The sequence below is a fragment of the Mya arenaria genome, chromosome 5 (genome assembly GCF_026914265.1).
Source record: "Mya arenaria isolate MELC-2E11 chromosome 5, ASM2691426v1".
Classification (NCBI taxonomy): domain Eukaryota; kingdom Metazoa; phylum Mollusca; class Bivalvia; order Myida; family Myidae; genus Mya; species Mya arenaria.
In genome coordinates, this window is record NC_069126.1 from 72,523,572 (window position 1) to 72,543,612 (window position 20,041).

The 20,041-nt window shown below is 34.4% G+C and overlaps 1 protein-coding gene across 1 annotated transcript; it reads right to left on the bottom strand.

The window, feature by feature from the left end:
* Positions 1–2,188: 2,188 nt before the first annotated feature.
* LOC128235937 (uncharacterized protein K02A2.6-like) lies at positions 2,189–6,148 on the bottom strand. The gene has a single exon (XM_052950724.1). It carries the CDS (start codon positions 6,146–6,148, stop codon positions 2,189–2,191), a length of 3,960 nt encoding a protein of 1,319 aa, XP_052806684.1.
* Positions 6,149–20,041: the final 13,893 nt, after the last annotated feature.

The following is a 20,041-nucleotide window of genomic DNA, read 5'->3' on the forward strand; positions in this document are numbered from 1 at the left end:
TACAATGCCTTGGTAAAGCATTAACTGAATTATGTTGCACTTTGGATGTACATATTATAAATGGTAGACTACATAATGATATAGAGGGGAATATCACATGTTGTGCTAATGGGGGTCGAAGTGTAGTAGATTATCATATAGCTTCATCAGAGTTGTTTCATTACATAAGCTACTTTAATGTTGATGATATAGATAGCTCTGATCACTTTCCTGTTGTAACTCAACTCTCTATTCCTAGGCAGAGCAATAACGGTACTAATAATATACAAGGGGACCGCGAACCTAATATACAAACGTTTGATAGTTTTAAATGGAGTGAACGCATGGCAGATAAGTTTCTATCTAATTTTTGTTCTATGATTGATTTACACAGTCGTTCAATTTCAGATTTAGTCGAAATTAATAAAGATAGGGCTATTTCTATGCTACTGGATATTTATAAACGAGCGGCGGGTGTAATGCAGTGTAAGAAAAGGATATCGCTTAATAAGTCTGATCAACCAAAATGGTGGGACCGAACTTGCATCCAGTTGAAACATACTAAAACAGTTTTATTGCGCCATTTTAGGCATACTAATGATGATTTTGATTTTAATATGTATAAAGAAGCACGGCCATCCTTTAAGAACGTATGTAGAAAGAAACAATTAGAATATCAAAAGCATGCACGTCAGATGTTAATAGATAACAGTAGAAACCCAAAGTTATTTTGGTCAACATTAAAGCGATGTACATATAAACAGCCTGAGGCAGTGAGCTCAATTAAGCCTAATGAGTGGGTTGAATATTTTAAATCTTTACTTTTTAAAGACAATCAAGTGTCTGTTGCTGGCTTGGATATTTCTAATACGGCTGAACATATCGGAATTGAAAATTTATTAAACGCACCTATCACAAATGAGGAAATCGAGAAAAGTATAAGGAAATTAAAAGCTGGAAAGGCTTAGTTGTAACCAGGGTGTTTTTATCACGGACAATATTCCTGATATACACTGTTTACTGTACGCAGATGATGTGGCAAATTGTGCTAATACTGCCATAAACCTTCAACGACAATTAAACGCCAACTTTTGTAATGAATATGGGATGCAGATTAATCTGAAAAAAACTGAAATTATTGTATTTAGAAACGGAGGCCCATTACGCCAGTATGAAAATTGGACACTTAATGGTAACATCGTCAGAATTACATCGATGTACAACTATATGGGTTTATTGTTTACTCCAACATTATCTTGGTCTGCAGCTAAATCCAAGTTAGCAGCTCAGGCAAGGAAAGCCATTTTTTTCAATTAAAAACTATCAGTTGTCATTTGGTACGTTTAATCATAATGAATTTTTTAAACTTTTTGATACAATGGTCTCCCCGATACTGACATTTGGCTCAGAAATTTGGGGATTCAAGGAATGTAATTGTTGTGTTTTAATTGTTGTGTTTTAATGTAGGTATGTAATAAAGACACTTAAATATTTACTACATTTATTCTACAAGTGTATAACATGTAAGTACATCAATAGTCTGAATCCTACTGCCTCTCTCTGATACTTCTAGGGGTTCCACCTTGGTGCCTTAGCAGGGCGGTTACTAATTTGCATATAGAGGCGGAGCTTCTATGCTCACAACATTACATCCCATCTTTTCTCAGATTTAAACTTTCAGCATCTGCCAAAGATTAGTTTAATATTAAAACAATTTCAATCATTAAATTTGTTTAACCACATGATAGTCAATTCATTAGGAGAGTAGTTAATGTTCTGGCAGTTTACGAATTGTGGCATTATGGCAAGTGTCAGATAGAGCTAATGTCCAACGGTGTCAGATTTATGGCAGCGGCGAGCACTAATTGCTTGATTCACCACAAAGTTTTTGAAAACAAATTATCTGTTTGTCATTACACTGGTCGTTTTCTGAGATTAATAGCATGCCTCTGGGAGGATTGTAAATTCCAAAGAATTCCAGGTAACTCAGTTTTCGATAGAAAGTTGAGTCTGTTCAATAAATTTAGACTGGCCACTAGAATTACACTGTTACACATAAAGAAATTTGCACTAGCATCGAAATGACCTGAATTAAAATGCTAACAAAGTAAACAAATATTCCATTTCTTAAACATACAAAGAATGCGCAAACATATTGGTAAATTAATCTAAATCCATAAAGGGATTATTATGCCCTTTTCACCATAAATCACTTTTGCACAAAGTCTTGGAAACGTTCTGGGGGGTTTCGATTTCGCGATGAACGTCTCGGTTGTGAAGGCTCTTGTTCGTCCGTACGTACAGTGCCAGGACGGTAGAAGTCGTCGAAGTCGTCCTCGCTGTCGGAGTCTTGTAGCCTTATCAGCTTGAAAAAGGACGAATTGCGGGTGATTGACTTGTCTCCTCTTTTCGCTGTTATCATCGAACCGTTTATCTTTGTAATTTTATATGGCTGACTGTCGAAAGGTGTGGAGAACTTGTTTGTTTTGTGTTGTTTGACAAGTACAGAGTCGCCAACGTTAAATGTTACCGGCTTTGTATGCCGTTTTGCGTCCGCGTACGATTTCATTTTAGCTTTTTGATATGCGTCATTTTCACGAGCTTTGACTTGCACATTTTTCTTTGAAGGTTTCGATGGTGCAAATGGTAATTTTATTCTAATCTGTCTTCCAAATAATAGTTCTGCTGGACTGTATTTTGTAGTCGCATGTTTTGTAGCTCTATAGTTGCGTACGAATGCATACATGTCTGTGCGCCAATCTGCTTTTTGAGTTTTTGCTGCACGAATTACTTTTCCTATTGTTTTCATGAAACGCTCGCATTCTCCGTTTGCTTGAGGCCAGATAGGGGTTATTTTTCTGTGTTTGAAACCAAATTGTTTTGAAAAGTTTTGAAAGTCTGCACTATTCATCGGCGGTCCATTGTCGGTTCTCAGTACTTCAGGTATTCCATATTCTGAGAATATTTTGTCAAGCTTCTCAATAACTGATTTTGCATTAAGAGATGTTATTATTTCAACAATTGGGAATCTTGAAAAGTCATCAATCAAAACAAGAAGATATTTTCCATCAGGAAATGGTCCACAGAAATCCATGCTCACTGAATCCCATACCTGTTTTGGCATTTCAGTCATTTGAAGTGGTTCCCTGGAGTTTTTATCAGTTGCTGCGAGACAGGGAATACAACTGTTACACAAGTCCTCAACCATTTTGTCCATTTTTGGAAAGTACACCTTTTCGCGCAATAGTTGTTTTGTCCTAACTATTCCTGGGTGTCCTTCGTGTGCTATTGAAATAGCCTTCTGTTGCAACTGTTTAGGTAACACGATTCTATTTCCATGCAAGAGAACTTCGCCGTTTTTGAACGTCACAACTGTCAGTTCATTTTTCACACGTGCAAGTGTATCTAGTACCGTATTTGTTTTGTAATTTGATTTCCACGAGGATTGTCTGACGTTTTGCATCACCTGTTGTAGGTCGTTGTCACTGCTTGTCTCATTGATTATGTCATGCAACGTCATCGCTTTTGGAACATCATGGTATGTAATGAATGACAGGTATTCTTCTGCGATTTTTCCTGCGTTGCTTGCTTGCGTCTTTGTGACATCAGGGTGCCTACTTAGGTAGTCTGACATGTTTGATTCACCTGGCTTGTATATGACATCAAAATCATAAGCTTGCATTTTCATTCGCCACCGTTCCAGTCTGGCTGGCGGCTTGGACTTTGGGTTTTTGTATATGTGTTCAAGCGCTTTTGCGTCTGTTATGACGGTGAATTTGTGTCCAAAGAGGTATATATGCCAGTGTTCAATTGCCCATACGATAGCTAAGTTTTCTTTTTCGGTCTGAGAGTACCTTTTCTCGGTATCTGTTAATAATTTGCTTGCATAGCTAACTACTTTCCCTCCTTGCAGCATGATTGCTGCTATGCCTACGGGGCTTGCATCTGCAACAATTTGTGTTGTCAATTTTGGATCGAAATATGTCATTACAGTTTCACTGCTTAGATCCGATTTGAGTTTATCAAAAGCATTTTGCTGTCTTTCTTCCCAAACGAATTTGACATCTTTCTTCACGAGCATTCGCAAAGGTTCTGTCGTTGTGGAGTAGTTTGGTATGAATCTGGAGACATAGTTTGTCATTGCGAGGAAGCTTCGTACTTCTGATGCGTTTTGTGGAGCAGGTGTGTTTTTGATTATTTCACACTTTTTCTTGTCAGCAGAAAATCCGTTTTCACTGAAAATATAGCCGAAGAATTCAAGCGTTTTCTTGTTGAATTCACATTTCTGTTTGTTCAGTGTGAGGCCTTTTTCCTGTAGACGTCGTAGGGCGGCTGCCAGTCTACGGTCGTGTTGCTCTTGCGAACTGCCATACACGATTATGTCATCGCTGATGTTTTGTACACCTTCAAGTCCTTCAAGTGAGGTCCGTATTGCATTTTGGAAAACTTCTGATGCACATGTTAATCCAAAGTTTAGTCTTTTGTATCGTCTTAGACCAACATGTGTAGTGAATGTGGTTATGTTGCGTGATTTCTTTGAGATTTCAAGTTGATGGTATCCCTGATTTAAATCCAATTTTGAGAATACTTTAGAACCATTTAAGTCCACAATAAGATCGTCTATTGTCGGTATAATGTGTCGAGTCCTTTTAATGGCTTCGTTAGGAAGGCGCATGTCTACACAGATACGTATTTCATTGTTTTTGCTCTTCGGTTTCGGTGCTACGACAATCGGTGATACCCAGTCTGTTGGTCCATCTACCTTTTCGATTATATCCATGTCTTCGAGCCTTTTGAGTTCAATTTCCACCTGTTTTCGAAGGTGAAATGGTATTATTCTATGTGGTTGCACAACGGGTTGAACTGTATTGTCTACAAATAACTCAATTTGTGTGTCTTTCAATTTCCCAATTCCTGTGAATACCTTCGGGAATTTATCGCATATTTCACTTTTGCTTGTCATTGAATATATTTCTGGAACAACTTGCAGTGACACTGATGTAGAGTATGATAACAGATTGCCACTGTTTCCTTTCGTTACGTATATCATGGCTGTCGTAAACTTGTCTTTGGTTTCTATCATTGCTTGAAACTGGCCCATAATTTTGACAGCTTCAATTGAACCGTATGCGTATACTTTCGTATCCGTTTTGTTTAATTTTGGCTTCGGTTTCATGGCGTTGTATGCTTTTTCATCAATGACATTTATCGATGACCCTGTGTCTACGAGCATTTTTAGGGCATGACCTTCAACTTTGACTTTGATTGTAGGTCGTTTGCATGATATGTCTGGCTTGTTTGAATTTATTGCAAGTCCAAATGCAAATTCGTTACTGCTTTTATCATTGTCCAAAATTTCACTGTCTGAACAATTATCGGTACCCAATGTATGCACTGGCTTAGACTGTTTGTGCTTTGAACGACAAACAATCTCAAAATGATTCATTTTCTTGCAAAAATTACATATTTTGCCGGCAGCGGGACATTGGCCATTCATGTGCGGATACTCCTTACCACAGTTTCTGCAGCTTCGTGTTTTCTGTTGTGACTGACGGAAAGTGTTGGTAGACTGTCGTTGTTGACGATGGTTTGGTTTTCGCTTTTGCCTGATTGCATAGGTGTTGTAACTGTTGTTGTGGTTGGCTGATTGTTCTATCTCGCTTGCGTTTTTGTCGGATAGTTCTAGAGATCGCGCTTCTTTGACTATTTCGTCTAAAGACATTTCTGATCTGAGCGCTTTGCGCCTTAGTCTTGTTGACGTACAGCCTTGTATTATTTGTGACTTAATTTCCTTGTCTGTATTTGCAAACTCGCAGTGTTCTCCAAGCTTTCTGAGTCGTGTGTGGAAACTGTCCAAGTTTTCGTGAGGTTCTTGCTTTGCCTGTCGAAACTTGTACACTTCGAACTCAATACTTTTCTTGGGTGCAAAATACTGGGTTAGTGCTTGCTTGGCAGCGTCAAACGTTTCCTCGACGTCTGGAAGTGTTGTAAAAATGTCATAAACATCTTCACCAGCGTAGTGCAAAAGTAACGCTCTTTTGCGTTTAGCGTCCTTGACATCCATACCAACTAGCATGATTTCTAGTCGACCTAACCACTTTTTCCAGCGACTGTCCACTGCTGTTTCAGTGACATTGAATGATGGGAATACTGGTAATCCTTGGGCCATTTTTTGGTAAATAATCAGTCCTACTAATTAATTACACAGCACAGTTTGTTTTTTTACACAGTTAATCCGCTTTTCATGTGTTTTACACTTTTATCCTCGTCGCCATTGTTGTGTTTTAATTGTTGTGTTTTAATGTAGGTATGTAATAAAGACACTTAAATATTTACTACATTTATTCTTTAAGTGTATAACATGTGAGTACATCAATAGCCTGAATCCTACTGCCTCTCTCTGATACTTCTAGGGGTTCCACCTTGGTGCCTTAGCAGGGCGGTTACTAATTTGCATATAGAGGCGGAGCTTCTATGCTCACAACATTACAGTAATGAGATTGAAAAAGTACAGCTTTTCTTTTGTAAATATTTTCTCTGAGTTAAGAGTTCTGTAAATAATTGTGTGGCTTTAGGTGAATGTGGTAGATTACCACTGTTCACTATTTATGTCTCGAAATGTGTAAAATATTGGTGCAAAGTATTACAAATGCCTGAAAATAGATTCCCTAGAAATTCATATATTATGATAAAAAATCTGGATAGTTTAGATAGGCGTACTTGGGCAACTTATATAAAAGAAATATTGTTTACATATGGCTTTGGGTATGCTTGGATTGCCCAGGATGTGGGAGATATAAATATATTTATGTGTCATTTTAAAATAAGAATTGCTGATTGTTGTAGACAAACATGGCTTGGTGATGTAAATAATTCCTCACGTTGTGATACTTATAAATGCTTTAAGTCTTTATTGAATGTTGAAAGATACCTTAATATCAGTTTACCGTTTCCTGTACGAAAATCATTGGCAAGATTTAGAACATCTAGTCATAAACTTCATATTGAAATTGGTCGATTTTTTTGTATTGATAGAAATGATCGCTTTTGTATTTATTGTTTATTGGATAAAGACATACTTGTTATTGAAGATAATTATCATGTGTTTTTTACTTGTTAACCAAGAGACACAACTCTTATTTAGTTACATATATGCATTTTGTTATATTTGATTTGCATTGTAACATGTATTATGGGCTGGAGGCCTTTCATTGAAATAAACTTTCGTTCGTTCGTTCGTTCGTTCAATGTTTAATATATTGCATTAATCAATATAAGTAGCATTGTCTGTAGCTTACAAAACACCTTCGCCAAGGCTATCAGTCAAAAACTGCTCATTGTAAAACTTATTGAATGTACATTCTGAAGACCAACCTACTGATGTGCCTGTCCCAAACGCAGCGCTAGTTGCTGCTGGCCTAACTACTTGGCCTTTGTGTCTATACCGGGACTTGAAGCACTTGAAGGTACTACTTTCAGCCATTTGGAGATTGTTTCAGTTGTACTGCTGTGTATGGGGTTTTTTAATGATACACATATATTACGACATTCCCCTCTTTTGGCTCTGTTTTGTTCCGAATAAACATCTATGGTTTTTACCACATATAAATCAGCACCATGCACATAGCGTCTGAGTGAAATTTAGATAGCTTCGTCTTGTTTACTTAACTAATTCATCTTTTGCAAAATTAACCGTATCAATCGTACGGCTCATTTTTCTAATATTTAACAGCTCTAAGGACTGGGCTCTTTGACCAGAAAAAAAGAGACATTGGCATAGCCAGTTTTATAGTTATCAGATGAAGTGACAGCTTATCTGTTGGATACTGACCACAAAAACACCCCAAATTGGAGGGATTTATAACTACGTCATTGCTTTCTGCTATTTGTACCACGTGATACACAATTTCCCGGAAGGTTGTACAAAGAATGTAAACAATGGCTTCTTCTGAAAAGGTTTTTGCAGTAGCATTCATTGGAAATGATCTTTCTTGTGCAAAGTCAATCTCGGAATTCAGATGTTAAGTAATGGAAACATTGCTGGTTTAACTTCATCTGGGAAAAGACCAGAACTAATTAACAGGTTATCAATTTATGCAATCCATGTATATCCATTTAAGAAAACGTATAATATTGTGATGATATGGTATGCTGTAGGATTAACATAAGAGATTTAGTCTAACAGCTGCATTGGAATTCTTTAATATATTGTAATATTGTTTCTAGTCCAGATTTAAGGTTAACATGCATATGAAATGGATATATATCAGTTGGTCACAAACGGGTACACTTTCTCTGTCTTAACATACAGCTGATCTTGTCTGTGTGTCCTAATGTGTATTTGTGAATAGATGATATCTACCCAGATATTAAATGTATAAAACTGGTTTTGATGTTTTAAGATTAAGAAGTTAGTTGCATTTATTTTTTCAGACAAGGTCATTATAGTGCCGGTTGATGACGGATTGTGCCAGTTGACCTTTAAATGAATCACTAAAAAACGGTTGAACGGTTGTTTGTCATACCAAGAAACTTCAATGTATTCTTTGATACAGATGTAGCTCTTAATGTTTAAGGCCTTTTTGTATTGGGAATATTTATCAGTCTGCCATTAAATCTTAAACATAAATGTAATCACCTTCAATAGTTGTAGTAAAATTGTTTCTTATTTAATAACACAGAAGTATGTAATATCAATCTTTATTTGGTTATAAGGATATATAATTGAAGCATAAAAAACGAAAATATTTTTATTTTGAAAAAAATCTATCTGGCTATATTACATTTAGTTTCCAAATTCCTGATGTATGTGTATATATTGCAAGCTTATGGTCTGGATAATCCTCAGAGGGTCCTTTTCCTCTAACAAAATGTTTACTGCATTTGTATGTCCTCTTTTTAATTTAGCAACTGTGAAATCCTCTTGACCACGCGTACATATTAACCTTTTGCACTTAGATTTCATTTGTTTTAGGTTAAAGGAAAAACAATATTCATTTTGTGTTATAACAGAGTGTGTTTTTTTAAAAGCCATAAGCTCTAAGTCCATACTCAATCCAGTGCAAATCTATGTTAAAGAGAGGCCAGGTCGTACTACCTGCTACAGTTGCTATGGACTGTGCTTTTCAGTGAATTTATTTTTATCATATTGGCTGATTAAAAATCCTTCGAGGCAGTGCCTGACGCGTGTTTAACATCTTTATCATAACTTTAGAAATAATTGGGATTCCACCTAGAATTCACGGTTTTGAAAAAACAACAAAGGAGTAAATAACACTCCTCGCAGTATTCAGGCACATTGTAGGTTTATCCCTCTGAAAAAAGTTTTTCAAGGAAATTGATTACATCACAATCAATAGGATTAGAAACTTGAACATTATTTCCACTGCAGTAAATGTTCCACTCATTGATATACGTTTTATATTGTGTGTTAGTTTTGTTGAATTCTTCCATAAGTTCATGATAACAGCGCATACTGACAAATTTAGTTTCTGATGAAACGGACGCAGTTTGCCTTTTGCAAATGGTAAGGTTAGAAGGCGTTTCCTCCGCCCTCTGCCGCCGCTTTTTCAGACTGAAAGGTTGGAAAGCATAAAACCTATATTAGTCCCAATTAAATGCATCTACACATACAGATCCTGGATCTGGTGTCCAGGCAATGCAATTGTCTATCTGGTGATTCAGCCTAGAAGCAAAACGACCTATATCAGGCTGAACAAACAGCTGTAAAATACTTTTAAACACAGAAATATATATTGGCCATACGGTAACATACTCTACTTCCTTTACATGCAAGGTAGTTGTATTTGCCTTTAGCATGCTCAGCAGTATTGCATTGTATAGAGCGAGTTCCACTCATATGATTGATATATGCGACTGCCGTAGAATTGTTATTAATTTTTACCCTGATGTGCTTATTCCGGTTTCTGTTTTTTTATTGCCCAAATGTTCATTCATACAAACATTTATAAATGACATAATTATATATGTATACCATTTAATACACACCATTATACTAAATAATATCAATGTGAACAAATAAATATTGATCTAACTCTTTGTTTGAAAAACTCCTATTAGCGTTTGGGACTTGTTTTCAAATAAAAAAGGTAGACAAATTTTTTTTTAAAAAATGGGAGAGGTGGTGTGTATTTGATGTTTCGGAATAGTGTTCCTAATATAAATGTTAAATTTAAAAATGAAAAAAAACCACAAAAAAACACCTACTAACTTTAGAAAACCTACTTGCTTTAAAACAAAAGGATCTTATAAAGTACAGTTCTTTGGTGGATATTTCATTCAAATGCGCTTTACAATACTACTATATACTGGAGCTGTTTTACTAAGATAATAAGTGTTCTAATTGTTGCCATCGTCTATTATAGGTGTTGATTTTATTCTTCATTGTTGCTATTGTTTTCTCTATTTTTAGTCGTTTATTGAGATATTGGACAAACATTGCACATGTTGGTATTTTTCCTTCACATTTTGATTTAAAAATGAAATATTTTCCTAGAAGTATCATAAAATTTATTTGATAACCAAATTTTTCTTTGTTTGGCATTAAATCACAAAAGCTAATGGTTTTATATGATAGTTCTCTGAAGCTCACTTCATTGAAAGAATTTGTTATGAATGTTCTAAATTCACCCCAAAACGTCTGCGAAATATGACATTCCCAAAACATATGGATGTTTGAGTCGATGTTCATTACACAAAAATCACATTGATGCAACAATATTGTACGTGTAAAGCTTATCATTGTTTGGAAGGATATTCATTATGTATTTATATTGGAATTCCCGAAGTTTCGTATCTATTGTTAGTTTGAGCGCCTGTGTGTACACATTTTTCCATTGTATAGAGTTAAATCAAAATGAGATTCCCAGTTTTCTTCTCGAGTTCTATTTTCAGGTTTAAGTTGTATAATAAGATTCTTGTAGACTATTTTACTAATTTTTGTATTTTCCTCCATTTTATCTACAAAGTAAGTTGGTGTGTTATATGATATGCCTTCATTTTTCAACCGGGATTTCCAGTCATCAGGAATACTGCTGATTAAAGCATGGTATTTCAAAAAATCGTGTGTACCAAGATCGTATAGTCTCGATAAGTCGTTAAAGTCATAAAAAGTTTTTTTTCTGTAGTCATACAAATGTTCGACATATTTTAGACCCCTATTATGCCATTCTTTGTAAAAAATGTTTTATTATTAGGGAGTTTTATTTTGCTGTTGTTCCATATAAAAAATTTTGCTACGATCGCAGTATCCGTCTTATATGTAAACGATGCCCATGATTGTATGACTTCTGTGAGAAAAACAGATTTTAATTTAAGATTTTGAGTGCTTTTCGGATCCATACAACTTTTAAAATTTAGATCTTCTCCAAACTGTTTGGTCATTTGCATATATAATTTAACCCATATAGATTGTTTGTTTAAAACAATTCTTTTTACCCAGCTTGCTTTAATTGCTTTGACAAAAATAGATATATTGAGCATATTTAAACCACCATTTTCATATTCTTGAATTATTTGATTTCTTGATATTTTATCGGGTTTTCCATTCCATAAGAATTTGTACATTTTGTTTTGTATCATTTTTAAACATGTCTCAGATGGTGTTTCCAAGACAGTTAGTGGGAACAGAAGTTTTGGGAACGCAAACGTTTTGATTACAGTGATTTTGCCAAGTAACGAAAGATTCCATTTTTCCATTTTTCAAGACATGCCTCAAATTCTAAAATCTTATCAGTAAAGTTTACATTTTCCATCTCAACTGTGCCGTTGGTAAATGTAATGCCTAGCGCAGATGTTTGGGTGATTTGCCAATTATATTTCTTACAAAACGGTATGTCAGCGTATTTAAGTAGACCTAATCGTAAAACTGCACATTTAGCTTTATTTAATGTTAACCCTGAAACTTTTCCAAAATCGTTTAGACTAATCATAAGCTCTTCGAAAGATTTTTGTGTTCTTATGCTTATTTGTCGGGTGCAATGTATAAGCTTTTAACCCCAGTAACACAGCGTTAAGTTCTAAAATGTTGGTAGTATTTTTATAAGAAGCGTCTGCTCCAGTCCACTGGCCACCTGTACTGTTATCTTGACAAACTGTCCCCCCATCCCTTTGAAGAGGCATCGGCTGTTAATGAGATCACTGTGAAGAGGCGCCCCCGCTGTTTATGACAGCTGATAACCACCTGTCTAGATCATTCAAAGATTTAGCACTTAAGCTCAAATGGGAATCAAAATTGCCTTTATTATATTTCAAAGCACTTGTGTTTTCTAGCTCTCAAACTTTTGTATTAAGTATCCCATAAGGAATTGTTATACTATACAAAATCATTTTTCCATTTACTTCAGCAAATTGTCTAATTTATCATTTACCAACTTCCGTAATGTGTGTATAGCCGCCGTTATAGTTCTACTATTGGTTCTGTATGTGAAATGGTCACAGTCATTGAATTAAGAATGAATAAAAAAACAAAACAAGTTGTTGTGTCGGTATGAAGACCGATTTCTTATGGTTTATAATTAAGGAATGAATTGCGGGCTTAATGTCATTATCGGGATATGAACGCAATTGGGTTGGTCGATGTGTGTGGAGTCCGTACTTTGACCAACCCAATTGCGATCATATCCCCGATAATGACATCAACCCCGCAATTCATTCCTTATATTTACACCAATAGTTCATTATTTCATTCAAGAATTGTTAAAAAAATATTTCATTTTATTTAATAAAACCTTTCAGTAACCCGTTCTTACCCATTCGGTAAATAGAACGACCCGACTATAACCGGATTTTTTTTTTCAAATGACGTCACAATAACGCGGGAAAAGATCAACCACTTGAAATCACTTTAAAACGTAAAATTGAAACACTTCTGGTACCAATATATTTAAAATATAATAAACTTACACTTTTAAAAATGTTGATCTATATTTTACGGGACCTGCAGACACAATACAACCAATAACAAGATCAATAGCTTTCATGTATATTGTTATGCAATGTATTACGATCCGAACATATCCGAAGATGTTGCGTTCATCGATTGATGAACGCAATTGCCGAAAGGCAGTTCATTTAAGGAATGGAAGTTGAGTCGTAAATATTGAAGCATATCTCCTCTGCAAGCAACTCTTGTGTGATGGAAACATTTTCTAGCCATGCGTAGACATGAAAAAACAGGGTTGAGAAGTTTGGTGAACATCCGTGATGCACATGCTAAACCGTTTGCAAGACAAGTATATTGGTAAACAGACCTTTCACATAAATCGTAAGTTTATGTACTCCACATATTCATAAAGGAATATTATATCACTCTGTATGAACCATTAGATCTGGGCCTTCAAATCACAGTCGAGATGAATTATCCATCACAATGATCTGCCGACTAAATGACTCGTTTTATTAAAACATTCTCTATTTCACCATCCAGCACTATTGACTCTTTTGAATTTAATTTGGTTTCACGTACATGAGTCTGATTTGACATTTCAGTAGAATTTTGGTATAGCCATGGACATTGTCTTAAATACTCTTGTCAGCAACCAAACTATCAATCACCTGCTTGATAGGTTCCATTGCTCTTTGTGAGAATTGTTGAAGCTTTGCAAATCTCGCGTCTTTAGAGCGTCTTCAAAACTTTTGTTTCGAATCTATAAGATCACATAAGTGAATATTGAACACACGCACGAGCAGGAAAATAAAACAATTCCACAAATGTAAGGGGGTGGAAGCAGTCATTGGTTTCAAAAGGAAACGGAATATCCCATAATACATATTTGTATGTTATCCATGTAACATTGATTCTTTAGTTGATGGATAAATGTATGATTATTTTATTTTTTTATCTTATGGAAAAGAAGCAAGGTTCCCTTTTCAGTTTTGGAAGTGCTAATTTTAATGCTTATAATATTCAATCAGGTTATAACAATGGTAAAAGCATTTATATAAAAACAAAACTATCAACGCTGAAAACATTGTGAATACTGGAATGTTTTCATCTGTTAAAACAAATTGATATTTCTTTATTACAAGAAATGTACATTGAAAACTTAGATGTTAAAGAGATCAAATGTTATGGTTAATTTTCAAACATAGAAAGGAGCTCGTCATTATTCAATACATCACGGTGTTAAACACTGCTTGTTTATTAGTAATTTCGTTATAAGTAAGTTAGTACCTTGCATAAACAGATTCGGATATCAGTGCTTGATACGACGACGTATACATTACATCTGATTATTCTCTATATTGAACAGAATTTGTTCTGATATTATGAGATGGCTGGAGTTCACATCAATTCAAATATCTATGTATTAGTTGGTATTTAAAGTAGTCAAACAGAATAACACAATATCATTTTGAAGACAACTTTATAAAGTCTACGTACCTTAATATAGCTATTGCATGATCTTGTGTTGGTAATTTTCTTTCCTATACCGTTAAACCTCCCTGAGGTAACGGCACAGGGAAACACTAAAGAAAGTATTTTTTCATAACGAAATAATTTTGTTTTACATGTTTTGTCATTCTCGTCATGAGATTAAAATGGTTTGGGTGTGTTTCATGTGCTTTCAAGTGCTTTAGAATGTACCAAGACAAAAACACATAAGATTCCATCATGCAAATGAGGTTTTCATTATGTAACGTCTGCTCAATGTTTTAAGTAAAGATTATTGAGTTGAATATGTTTAAATCAAGGAAATAAGTTGACCCCAAGTACCTAATTTAATTAATGGCTTTTTGTGACAGCAATGGACCAGGCTTAAATACGACACTGTTACATAATGGATGTGGGCTCGGCTGTGTCTATAGAAAAGGATTTTTAAACAAAAAGAACATTGTGAGGGTAAATGAATTGAGATCAGATAAATAGAATGTTGAAACCATTTGATAGCGATACGTTTATAAATAAAAATATATAATTGCTTTAGTTTTGATACAATTAATGTAGCACCACCACCACCACTTTTGAAAGAAAATCGCATTATAAATGGTTACAATCACTCAACTTCAATCAAAATTGTGAATATACATTTTGAATTGGGATAAATATAATTCCACTGTAATGCAAACAGGCCAGCTTTTAGACATTTATTGTTTTGAAAGCCGTGAGTTCAGTAACCGCTAAACGCTCATGTTAGCAAAATATTTTGTATTGTATCCCCGTTGCGTCGCAGAGCATTTACTGCATGCGGGGAACCAAATAACAAACGGTAGCCGTAAAGACATAAACGTAGCATTAACTAAACTCAGGAGTACTTATGCTGCATTTCATATGATACACATACTCAAAATTTAACTCTCGGAATTTGCAGATTGATAATCTGCATTTCTATAGTAGCCCAATGTTTGTTGCGCGTTAGTCACGCGTTTAACCTTCCTTTGATATGGTTGGCCAATTAAAGTCCCATTAAATTTAAGTGATGTAAACTTATTTTTCGAATGTACATCCAAGGCCGATGAAAGACTTTGTCATACTGCGATGATCTACGTTTCCAATGGATTTCTGCAAATGCAAAAACTATTGGACCAGTATTTTTAACAACAATGTTTAAAGCACTGGGAACACAGAAAACCAACAATCGTAGAAAAAGTGACTGTATTTCTTGTAAAAAAAGATTTACACTGCCCAAACTCATTATGCCTTTTATTTGTTCTGCTAAGTCCACCAAACAAAGTATTACAAGAAATAAAAAAAGAAATATGAAAAAAGTACTCGATACAAACTCAATATGTTCGGATGTCCCATTTATGCGAGTAACACGGGTATGTAACCAGAAATTACCAATGAGTCTCTTTCTTATTTATCTTTGCCTTACTTGCAGTAGTACTTTCTGTTCATTGATTAAGACAAATAAATTTCGTGCCGAGACGATGCAATTCGACACTCGCAAACGATACTTTAACATCTGAGGCTACTGGTAATATGTGCTAATGTTATAGACCTTCAATTTTTAAGAAACAATAAATGGGCTAAACTAATATAAGGCTTTTTGTCCATATTTAAAAAAAATATCACTTGATAATAACTTTACTATATTATGCCTAACGTTTGATTAGTTTTATCATTGTATTTAGCCACGTTTATGTATGACTGACGATTATAACAATCGAATTGTTTTATTTGAATACGTCGTACCAGGAAATTTTGTTGCATTGTATTTAAGCCATGTTAATGTATGACTAATGATTATAACAATAAACAATAAGGATATTAATATTTATTTCTGACATTTTTACTTCAATTAACTTGTTTAAAATTGTGATTATTTTGTCTAACAGTAAGTATCTAAGTACTATGATCATGTATACTAGCAATTTGTATTATTTATAACAGCAATGTATTTTGACCCGCCCCCCCCCCCCCCAAAAAAAAAAAAAAAAAAAAAAAAAAAAATTGGTCATAGATAAAATATTTCAGAAGTGTTAATATTTTTGTACACATCAAGTACATACACTTTTTTAAAGTTGCATTTTCATAAAACTTCCTCGGTTAGTAGTTTTCTAATGTCAGTATAAAAAGGACATTTAAGCAAAAAATTGTATTCTTTTTCTCTGTTCTTGACTACTTATACAGTATCGACCATGTTAAATCGCAAGGTTATGTGATGAGCATTTCTATATTTGCGTATATTGGCGCAGTCTATGTAAATTCCATGACACAAACTTGATTTAAAATAATAATTAAATTTAAGTTTTTTAGAATCTATAATATAAGAATGCCATTCCTGAAGATACTGGTCTTCAAGTGTTTGTTTTAACAAAACAATAAAATGATTTTGATATTATACTTCTTTGTTATTTCAAACGTATCCAAATCCACAGTTACGCAATATATTATTTCTATGACCATGTCGGTCTGCCATCATACGCATATTGTAAGACTTTTTAGTATATCGATTATCTCCTTCCTACAAAATTCTAATCCAGTGATTAATAACACACTTACATACATAGGAAAACGACAACACTAGCCTAATACAGCAATATTAAATCTACCACACATTATTATTATACACCCCAAATCTCTGAACCATATACCATACTGGTGCAACTTTACCATCATCTTAAAGAATGATGATTTAGATCATTAGACATTCTCATACAGTTTTGACAAAATAGATATTAGAATCGGTTTCGATTTGTTTGCTTGTTCTCTTGTCATTTTTGGTAGAGATATCTGCCTCGTTAAGACTACGCCGACATGTGTAAAATTAGTTAAAACCTCTATTGGCCCACCGCAAATATACCACTTTTCCGCTCTTGATAGTGTGTCACAAAAGTCACTGAGTGCATTTAGTAGACGCTGTAGACCACATGGTGTATCAGCTAACACAGCAAGATGTACAGCAAAGAATGAAAAAAAAAATAAGTTTTGCGTCCTGAAAAAAAATGCATTCCGTTCTATTTTGGTGGTTGTATCCGGCTTATAAAGTCTTATTTATAAACAATATAAAGAATATAGGAGAGGTCATACCTCCTTGTTTTAAACCTTTTGGACTGTTTTCTGGAGCCAATAAAAGTGCCAATACTTTTCACACACACACCCCCCCCCCCACCCCAAAACGAAGACATTTCAACCCTAACAAATGAAGGTTTAACCAACCCCTTTTGTAAAGATAATAGCATAAACGATAAACAATTTATTTCGTAATTTATTTTCAAAATCAAGAATATAATTGGAATAATAACAGTAACATAAAGTTCAGTGAAATTGATAAATAAGTTTAATACGTTACAAATATTTAATGTATAAAAATACTTACTTGAAACAAATGATAATTATTATATACAAGAATACATTACAATATACAAGATCAAAAATAAAAATATACATGAGAAATAAATATCTCAAAATGGATTACATGTACAAGGTTTGACTGTTCATTTTGAATTTAACTTAATCATAAATCTTCCCAATCAATGTGGGAAAATCCTCACATATGATATCATGCAAAAAATGTATTAAGCATGCATTTGTTATGTCTTCGTTAAAAACATTTTAATAAAAAATAAGTTTACTTATCTTCGCATATAATGTTGGCTCGATAAATACAAATTAATTTTGTTGACTCGATAGATACTAATTAATTTTAATGTCGCCTGACTAGGCGACATATAGGGGTTACTTTTGTCGGCGGCGGCGGTGGTGGCGGTCGCGTCCCGTTTTCACTTGTCCAGGGTATATCTCGTAAACTTTTAGTGCTATCAACTTGAAATTTCATATTTTAGATAGATCTCATTGACGGGAAGTGCAGTGCACAAGAACTGTTACTTTTGCTTCCATATTTTCATTTTAGTTATTGCCCTTTGTTAATTTTCATGCTTAAAGTTTTGTCCGGGGCATATCTTGTAGAATATAAGAGTTATCAAAATGAAACTTCATACGTAGAATGATCTCATGGAGGGCAAGTGCAGTACACATAACAGGTACTCTTGTGTTTTTAGTTTATAGAGTTATTGCCCTTTGCTAACTTTCATGCTTAAAGTTTTGTCCGGGGCATATCTTAAAGAATATAAGAGGTATCCACATGAAATTCCATATGTAGATAGATCTCATTGAGGGCAAGTGCAGAGCACAAAAACTGTTACTCTTTCTTCCATATTTTAAGAGTTATTGCCCTTTGTTAGTATTCATGCTTAAAGTTTTATCCGGGGCATATCTTGAAGAATATAAGAGGTATCAACTTGAAACTTCATAGCAAGACAGATCTCATTGAGGGCAAGTGCAGTACATAAGAACCGTAACTCTTGCATCTATATGTTAAGAGTTATTGCCCTTTGTTAAATTGCAAGCTTAAATTTTGTCAGGGGTATATATCGTAAACTATAAGAAGTATCAACCTGAAACTTAATAGGTAGATGGATCTCATTGAGGGCAAGTGTAGTGCACAAAAACCGTAACTCTTGCTTCCATATTTTAGAGTGATTGTCCTTTGTTAGTTTTCGTTGTTAATTTTTGTCCGGCTTAACGTTGTTATCTCAGTTCAAATGCCACCTACACTTGAAAGTTAAATGGCAACATCATTGTCTATAAATGAATAAAATGCCAATCTAACAGCTATATTGTCGACAGTAAATAATTCGTCAGACGACACATCCGACTCGCGGAGTTCTAGTTTATTTAAGTGCATTACCTGCTTCAAAGTCCACTGTTCCAAACAGAAGAGAAAGTTATAAACCATGAGACAAACGGTGACATATAATTGAAATGGTAATGACGTTTATGTTTTATATTTTTAAATAAATACATCTATTTACAGCTTCATCATATTGCTTTCTTTCTCCGACGAGACATCAGCACACATTAAAACTGGAAGATAAGCAAACACGTTACAAAATGAGAATGTGTTAATCATGAAATATGAATTTAATTAAAATTAATTCTTTAAAAATGTGCAAAATACATACTTTTTGTATTTCTTTTGCTATGAACACTGCATTGTTTTATGCAAAAAAGTAGGGAATTAATGTAACATTCCATTAATTATCACAAACACTAATGGGCAACACGCGTGAAACGTAGTAGTAGTAGTAGTAGTAGTAGTAGTAGTAGTAGTAGTAGTAGTAGCAGCAGCAGCAGCAGCAGCAGCAGCAGCAGCAGCAGTAGCAGTAGCAGTAGTAGTAGTAGTAGTAATAGTAGTAGTAAATTTCGCATAATAAACTTACAAAGTTTATAGTGATAACAAACAATAAGAAATGGAATATCAATATCAAATCTGTTTATCCATATATATTCTAAGCCATGATCTTGTAACGTTGTTCTAATTTGATGTGCCCAGTTTTTGCCATTGTATGTGATATTTTTATTTACATCATATTCAAGCATAATATAAACCTTTCTCAAGATGCTATTTTCGCTGCAGTTCAATATCTTAATCCAATATTTAATCATTCCAATTTTTCTAAAAACAACCAGTGGTACCCTTCCAAATTCCCCATATAATGCGGAAAGATTAGTCGACTTTTTACACCAAGAATTCGTCTCAAAAATTTAGTATGTATAAGTTCAAGGTCATTGCGCTCATATGTTCCGAATGTCTTG

Excerpts from the sequence above, each read along its gene's own strand:
- LOC128235937 (XM_052950724.1), bottom strand. The coding sequence starts at position 6,148 with ATGGCCCAAGGATTACCAGTATTCCCATCATTCAATGTCACTGAAACA.